The 8,504-nt window shown below is 48.1% G+C and overlaps 1 protein-coding gene across 1 annotated transcript; it reads right to left on the bottom strand.

The window, feature by feature from the left end:
• Nucleotides 1–1,746: 1,746 nt before the first annotated feature.
• On the bottom strand, nucleotides 1,747–6,942 carry LOC131293809 (uncharacterized). Its single transcript, XM_058321869.1, has 2 exons — nucleotides 6,058–6,942; nucleotides 1,747–5,757 (listed from the first exon to the last, which is right to left on the bottom strand). The coding sequence occupies exons 1-2, from the start codon at nucleotides 6,940–6,942 to the stop codon at nucleotides 1,747–1,749; spliced, it is 4,896 nt and encodes a 1,631-aa protein (XP_058177852.1).
• Nucleotides 6,943–8,504: the final 1,562 nt, after the last annotated feature.

Below are 8,504 nucleotides of genomic sequence, written 5' to 3'. Positions count from 1 at the left end.
GGTGTTCCAGTTTAGCGGAGTGCGGAAACTTTCTCGATATGGACGTCGGATCGAAATGGAGGTACGTCAAAGGCCACGACATATGCAGGACTTGTTTGAAGAAACATTCTCATTTCTGTCGTGTGGATGTGTTGTGCGGTGTTAACGGTTGCAACCGACGGCACAACAAGCTGCTTCATGACGAAGAATATAAACGAGCATGCCAGTCAAGTGGAGCTACGGAGAAAACGCTGAGCTGCAACGTCCATACTGGCCCACAGGATGGTGTCCTGCTTAAATATATCCCGGTGACGCTTCACGGGAATGGCAAGGCCATCAACACGCTTGCCCTGCTGGATGACGGCTCAGAGGGAACTTTCATGGACCACTCTTTAGTGGAGGAGCTGAGACTCACTGGAAAGCCTCAACCGCTTTGCATTACTTGGACAGGGAACCAAAAGCGCCACGAGGACCAATCCGTTGAGGTGTCGCTGAGAATCTCTGGGGTCGAAAGCTCAGCGGTATTCGACCTACATGGAGTTCGCACCGTGTCCAGTTTGAATCTCAGGAAGCAGTCGGTAGCGCCTTCCCTCATCAGCGAGGAGTTCGAGCATCTTAGGGGACTACCACTGCGCGAGTATACTAAAGCAGCACCGCGCATTCTCATCGGAATAGATAACATATTCGTGGGGCAGTCGCTGAAAACCGTTGAAAGGGAACCCTGCGAGCTAGCAGCTTCAAAAACCCGTCTCGGTTGGGTAGTATACGGGCAGAACAAATCGCAAGGTTCGACTAATAGAGCGAAAACTAGTTCGTTAGGCGTCCATGTTGGTAGCTGTAAGAAGAAGAGCGATAAAGAAACAAATTCAGAGCAAAATCGTAGTTTACCCTCAGGGCCACCAAAGGTTATCGGACCTACCGAAGGAATACAATCGCGAGAGAACATGCCGATTCAGCTCGCATCTGAGGGACCGCTGCAGGATGACTGCTGCGAGACTGCAGGAGGTCTCAAACTAAAATGTAAAAGATTGTTAAGATACATACCCAACATAATACAGCCAAGTTACAACGTTAGTCGAAAGATAATTTCCGTCGGTATAGAGGCTGCGAAACGGTGGGGAGCGCTCTGCTCCAGTCTAGATTGGAAGCGGTTTGTTCGGCCCAAAACGTGGATGGCTACTAATGTAGGCTCTCATCACTATTCGGAAGATAAGCTACCAAGTAGGTTGACGGAAGAAATAACGGTGAAGCGGAAACCGTTGACAGACGTTGAGGTTGATGATGAAATCATTCTGCCACCAGCCATCACACACAGCACTCGCGGCCATTCGAAGGACAGGGGCCCAACAACAGGGACAGCTCGACACCCGATCGCGGGGTCGTGCAGAAAACAGTTCGATCCACAGTTAGGTAAAAGCTCATTCACTCCTGGCCGGCAATCTCGAAATAGGGTCAGAAGCGATTGTTCTTGCGCGAGTTTTCTTTCGGGGTATGTTTCGGATGGCTTCAGCTGCGTTTTATAATTACCCGGGTGATTTTTGGTGGAAGAGAGAGTTTTGCTTTATTGCAACTATCTTTTATAACCTTTTTGTAACTCCCTTTTAGTTCCCCTTTTTGACGTTACGGGTTCGGCCCTATAAATCAATTATGGCCGTAATTGCCATAATTGCCTATGTTTTTGTTTACGTGTTTGAATGTCAATTTTTGCCTGATCATCCTCCGCCCCCTTGACACTCGTCAACAATTATTCTCCACGTGGTGATAAGCTCAGTTTGTTGCCTCCGGTAGCAAGCAAATTTTAGCGATTGGCCTAACCGAAATTCCCTTTGCAGTTCTTAATGTTACCACACGTGTCAAACTATCCGTGCCGGGGTGTGTCTCAACTATCCGCGCGAGTGGCCATTGTGTTGTAGGAAGAGCCTCGTCCATCAGGATTGCCAGTCTGCCAGGTGAAAAATCTGAATTGCTGCAGGTCTTCATCGTATCCCTTTGCATCTCTTGTAGATACTCGCTGGCCCAATGTTTCCAGAAGCGCTGGACGAGCAGTTGCCACTTCTGCCACTCGCTCAGGGTGTACGTCTTTCGGTTTGAATAGTCCGGCTCGGGGATGGCGTTCATGGATGTGCCTATAAGAAAATGTGCAGGTGTTAAAGCGGCTAAATCGTTGGGGTCGTCCGACATAGGTAACAGCGGACGCGAATTCATTGCTGCCTCTATTTGGTGCAGCACAGTGATGTATCCTTCATAAGGCAGTCTCGTGCTGCCCAGCTGGCGAAACAGGTGTCTTTTGGCGGTCTTCACTGCAGCTTCCCACAATCCGCCAAAGTGTGGAGCCCTTGGTGGACTGAAGTGCCAAGTGATGCCCATATCAGCACAAGTCGAAACGATGATGTTGCTTTGCTCCTGATCATGGAGCATCTCGAATAGCTCACTAAGCTCCCGGGCTGCGCCTTCGAAGTTTTTACCGTTGTCCGAGTAGATATGGGACGGACGTCCTCGGCGCGATGCAAACCGTCGAAGTGATGCTAGGAAACCAGCAGTGGTCAAATCACCCACTAGTTCCAGGTGAACAGCCTTCGTAGCAAAGCAAACAAATACGCAGAGGTATGCTTTGGCGGGCTCTGCTCGTTTGTGGATCGGTCGTAGGTAGATCGGCCCAGCATAGTCCACTCCGATGGTCGCGAACGGTCGATTCGGTGTGATCCGCGATGATGGTAACTGCCCGATTTGTTGCTGCGCAAGTATGGGCTGTTGGCGAATGCATCGTAAGCAGTGCCTAACGACGCTTTTCACCAGATGTCGTCCGTCGAGTGGCCAAAATTCTTCGCGAATCTGGGAAAGCAGCAATCTTCCGCCACCATGTATGAGTTCTCTATGAAGGTGCTCTGCGATGCGGCGTGCGAAGATGTGCTTCTTGGGCAGAAGAATTGGATGTTTCGATTGATAAGGCAGTTGTGAGAGCTTGAGGCGCCCTCCTACTCTCATAACTCCTTCGCTGTCGATGAACGGGCTCAGACGTCTAAGTGGTGAGCGCTTTGGAACCACCTCACGCTTCCTCAACCGCTCGAGCTCCGTTGGAAATGCGTCTTGCTGTGCCAGCTTGCATAGCACAGTTTTAGCAGCTTCCATGAGGTCCGGAGTGATAGTTGATGACGCTGGGGGCTCCAATGGATCGCGGCGAGTACGGCACTTCTCCTTAGCATTGCGCACGAATCTAAGGCAATACCCAATGACGCGTAGAAGCTTGGTGTATGATGAGTACCGCTCGAACCAAGGATGCACTGTCTCGATGACGGCAACCGCTGCACTCACTTGACGAATCTCTAGCTCGGCACCATCCACAACCGTTGGTGTTGAATTTGGCCATTCAGACGCTGGACGAATTAACCACTCTGGACCGCTGCTCCACAGTGCACTTTTCACGAAATCTGCTGCGGTCACGCCTCGTGATACCAAGTCAGCAGGATTCGAACATCCCGCAATGTGTTTCCAGGGATGGAGATGTGAGTAGGCTTGTACCTCCGCGACGCGATTGCCTACATACGTTTTCCAATTGTTGGGCGGTGAACTCAGCCAATGCAGCGTAACTGTCGAGTCGGACCAAAAATATGACTCCGCTGATTCGAGTCCCATCGCCTGCTTCACACGATCGTATAAATGCGCTCCTGTAACGGCTGCATTAAGTTCTAATCGCGGTAATGTAACCCGTTTTAGTGGTGCTAAACGTGACTTCGATGCTAATAGCGAGATTCGTACGTGTCCTTGTTTGTTTTCACAACGCGAGTAAATACATGCACCGAACGCGGCTTCAGAGGCATCACAAAACGTATGTAACTGAACGCGAGAATCAGGTAAGAGAGCGTAGCGATCACTTTTATAACCGGAAATAATTGGCCAGTCGGATTTAATGGATGTCCACTTTTTATAGATGCTGTCAGAAACAGGATTATCCCAGCCAGGCTTCTGCACCCACAATTCCTGCATCAGCAACTTAGCGCGAATGATGATCGGCGATATCAATCCTATCGGATCGAACATTCGGGAGATGCCAGAGAATATTAACCGCATTGTGGGGTAGCTAGTGTCGGCGTCGATCCGCGACTCGAAGGATAAAACGTCAGCTTCGGGCTCCCAAGCGATACCGAGTGCCTTTATCTTCTCGTCGGGCATAAATTGAAGCGTTGACTGCGTTCCGATCTGATCCTCCGTCAAACCAGAGAGCACGGCCAACTTACTAGAGGTCCATTTTCGCAGAGAGAATCCACCCTTTTTTAACAATTCATCGAGCTCCTCTCGTAGCTGCTTTGCTTGCTCCTCTGAATCAGCACCACCGATGAAGTCGTCCACGTAGAAATTTTGAACCAAAGCTTGTGCAGCATGCTGAAAGTTCGTGCCTTCATCCTCGGCCAACTGCAGCAACGTACGCGTAGCCAAAAAAGAAGATGGAGCAAGCCCGTAGGTCACCGTATTCAGCTCGTAAGTCTCCACTGAAGCATCCGGTGAGAATCGAAACAACACGCGTTGAAACCGACGGTCATCAGGATGGACTTCTATCTGCCTGTACATTTTCGCGATGTCACCAACGAGCGCTACTTTGTAGGTGCGAAAACGAAGAATTATATCCAGCAACTGGTCTTGCACTACTGGACCGACACGCAATGCATCGTTTAGCGAATATCCAGTAGATGTCTTCGCTGATCCGTCGAAAACGACCCGGAGCTTTGTCGTTGTACTAGATTCTTTCAAAACGGGATGGTGCGGTAAGTAATACCCGTGATCATTGTCTGCTGGAGACGTGGGAGTCATGTGCCCCAGTTCCAAGTACTCTTTCATGAACTTGTGGTATTCTTCTTTTAGGTCTGGATCACGTTGGAGTCTTCTTTCGAGAAGTATGAAGCGGTTCAAAGCCATATCCCTTGACAGTCCAAGTTTGTCAAAGAAATCTGGTTGCTTCGGAAGACGAACTATGTATCGACCCGATGGATCCCGCTGGGTTGTGTTTCGGTAAATAGCCTCACATTGGCGTTCTTCGGGTGAGTAGCCATCGTTGAACCATAACTCTTCTGATTTCCAAAACCGCTCGATGGATTCTTCTAGAGTTGTCATACAAATTACAGCTGTCGTGTGAGCAACATTAGAAGTGCCTTCCGAAGGCTCTGGCGATCCAATCGAACCAGTGACGACCCATCCGAATACGCTTTCCTGCAGAGTTGGAAGGGTAGGTGCTAGTTTGAGCTGGGCGCTACCTTCGAAGAAAGCAGCATAATGTCGAGCGCCAAGAATAATGTCGATTGCCGAAGATTTGTAGAACTCTGGATCGGCTAGGATCAACTCGGACGGGATGTTCCAGCTCGTCGTGTTAACGTCCCGCAGCGGCAGATTAGCCATCAACTTGTCGACAATCAAAAATTCGACACCCACTTCAAACTGTTTCGTTCGTGAGGCAATCTTCGCGTGAACGGATTCTTTCAGCGGACGGGTAGATTGGCCTGCACCCTGCAGCATAACATTAACCTTCTTTCTTTTTAGCCTCAGTCGATGAGCGAGCTGACTGCTTATCATATCAGGCTGCGAGGCACTGTCCAAAAGTGCTCGAGCTGGATGAACTAATCCGAAAGAATCAACTATATTGATGATGGCAGTTTGGAGCAAAACCTGCGTTGGTGCTCGCTCCATTGCTGCTGCGAAAGTTCGCTGAAGATTTGCCGTGTGATCGTTAGTGGCTGGTCCAATGCTCGCAGCTGGCATGGCAGTGGAGAATGTTCCGGCAGAGTGATCCTGTGACGTGTGTGAGTGCAACATAGTGTGGTGTTGTGAATTACAGTGGCGGCATTTGTACTGCGAAGTGCAGTCGCGGGCGCGGTGATTGTCTCGAAGGCAATTCAAACATAATCGTGCGTTCATTACGGTGCGATGGCGTTCGTTCGGGCTCAATGCAATGAATCGGGAACACTTTGCAATAAAATGCTCTGAATCGCACAGAGAGCATTTGCGTACAGCATTTGATGCCGCTGCAAAGCTTCCTAGCCGCGTGGGTGGCATCCGTTTTGTATGATGTTGCGCTTCGCTAAAACTGACATCCTGCTCCTTGTTCACCGATAGCGTTTCAAGCACTCGCATACGGCGCTGCAAGAAAACAATCAGGCTAGCATACGTCGGGCTTTCTTCGTTTGATGCGTGCTCCTCCCAGTCCCTCAGTGTGCTTGTTGGCAACTTGGTGCACAACAAGTGTTCCAGCAAAACACCCCATGTATCCGTCCTTTCCCCAAGATGGTCAAGGGTTTTCTTGTGCCGTTCGAACTCGTCCACTAAGAGGTGCAGTGCGGTCGCGGTTTCCCTTTTCGCGGGCGTCATAGTGAACAGTGCTTGCAAGTGACGTTTTTTCAATAAATATTCGTTGGAGTAGCGCGCCGTTAATGCCTGCCACGCTATCTCGTAATTTGCCGCGCTAATAGTGATCGCTTCTATCACTTGTGCTGCTTCACCCTTAATCGCTGCGCGCAAGTAATGAAACTTTTGGATGGCGGGAAGATCACGGTTGTCGTGAATCAGACACTCGAACGTGTCCCGAAACGTAAGCCATTCCATGTAATCCCCATGAAACTGAGGCAGTGATATGGTCGGAAGTTTAATACCAGCCAAGGAATTACCGGTGGCATTAAATGACGAGCCTTGTGAGGGTCTTTTTGCCTTCAGTTCTGCTTCCACCCGTATCAAACGAGGCTCGAAATCGGCGCGAAGAGCTTCATTTTGCTTGACCTCCTCTTCGGTTGTAGCTCCGTCTTCAAGCTCCTGCTGCAGCTTTTCAAGATCTTCACATAACCTTTCGAACTTGGATATTCTGGCTTCTACTTCAACAAGATCACGGTCTTGTTGAAAATCGCGAACGAAGCTTTCGTAACGGCTGAGTGAAACGAGAAGGATCGCTCTTCTCGACGAAAGGATGATGGGTTCCGCGGGCATTTTGAATCGAAAAACGGCGTACGTAGCGTTTATGGTATCGCGCAATGAAAACGGCCCGAAATCGCGAAGATAAAATTAACCAACGTTCGTATTTCAAGAATCCTGGTCACGGCACCAATGTTCTTGCGCGAGTTTTCTTTCGGGGTATGTTTCGGATGGCTTCAGCTGCGTTTTATAATTACCCGGGTGATTTTTGGTGGAAGAGAGAGTTTTGCTTTATTGCAACTATCTTTTATAACCTTTTTGTAACTCCCTTTTAGTTCCCCTTTTTGACGTAACGGGTTCGGCCCTATAAATCAATTATGGCCGTAATTGCCATAATTGCCTATGTTTTTGTTTACGTGTTTGAATGTCAATTTTTGCCTGATCAGCGATCATCACGGATTTAGATGTCGGCCAGAAACAGGGGTAGGCCACTTCACGTGACATACCGGTGGGGAGAATGTTACAAAGTAACACTGGCCGACAACTCTGTAACTAAAACTAGATAGGAATCCACGCGGTAGTGTTATTAGTAAACAATAGTGACAGGCAGTGACAGGCAGGGTTTATAGAGTAAGAGAGGTCAAAGAAACACTCCTTAACTGCTTACCTTGGTTGGGCGAAATTTCGCCCGATCAAGATGCGCGCATGATGGCCCCGATGGGCATTTTGAAAATGAACCGGCCATCGCGAAACGGCCATCGCGACACAGAGAGTATAAATATAAGATACGAAGGGAAGCGGTTCCTTTTCTTGATTCGACTGTGAAGATAGCCCTAATAAACACCGCGTTTTTTAAAACGCTTGCAACACAAAGTAGCGTTGTTAATATACGGTTGGGGGCATCGTTCACACTAGTAAAGATCTGTTCACAGATCTATACACCGATTGGAGACAGCATTCGGAAGTAACGGATAAAAATCTAGCTCTTATCAAAAGCTACTTTTGTGTGCAAAATGCGCTCCAACATCTTCTTCCGGAAACATAATCGTTTCCCAGCATAAGGTGAAATCATGTATTGACAGTTTAAAAGAGAGCAGGTTAATGGCACCCCTTACTCAAAATGCATTCTTTTTTTTAATGCTGGTAACCCTAATATAAATACATAAACTCGCGTAGCAACTGCTCAGGTGAATAGAAAATTAACCACTGCCGGACAAAGATTACCGTTACTTTGTAATTAACCTTTGAACTTAGAAACACGGCCTTAACATTTGCATTAAAAAATAGACAAATTTTTAAAAGATTAAGATTTTAGTACTTTCAAAATAACTTCCGACGGCCAGTTGGTCTTGGCCGAAACTTTGGCAAAGCCAACCAAATCAACCATGTAGGAATGTTTTCAGTTGTTGTAAATGTTTCTTTTTTCGATTGGTTGTAGTTGATAGGCATGAGCAAGGTGAGCAGTGTGGGATAGTTCAATTATATTTGACCCATTCAACTCCTCTGATCCTCTTTACGCATGATTTACTGTGGCTATGTATGTCCAAACCACTGAATCGTACTCTTTATCGTGTTTTCTGATAAAGTGGATTTATTCCGGAAGACACTGCACACTATACATTTCTCCATACGCCGGA

This window comes from Anopheles ziemanni, chromosome 2, assembly GCF_943734765.1.
Source record: "Anopheles ziemanni chromosome 2, idAnoZiCoDA_A2_x.2, whole genome shotgun sequence".
In the NCBI taxonomy this organism is placed as follows: domain Eukaryota; kingdom Metazoa; phylum Arthropoda; class Insecta; order Diptera; family Culicidae; genus Anopheles; species Anopheles ziemanni.
The sequence above is the reverse complement of the archived record's forward strand: the minus strand, read 5'-3'. Positions and strand labels throughout refer to the sequence as shown.

Excerpts from the sequence above, each read along its gene's own strand:
- LOC131293809 (XM_058321869.1), bottom strand. The coding sequence starts at position 6,942 with ATGCCCGCGGAACCCATCATCCTTTCGTCGAGAAGAGCGATCCTTCTC. Across the intron at positions 5,758-6,057 it reads CGGTGAACAAGGAGCAGGAT|GATCACTCTGCCGGAACATT; the intron begins GTCAGTTTTAGC and ends CACACGTCACAG.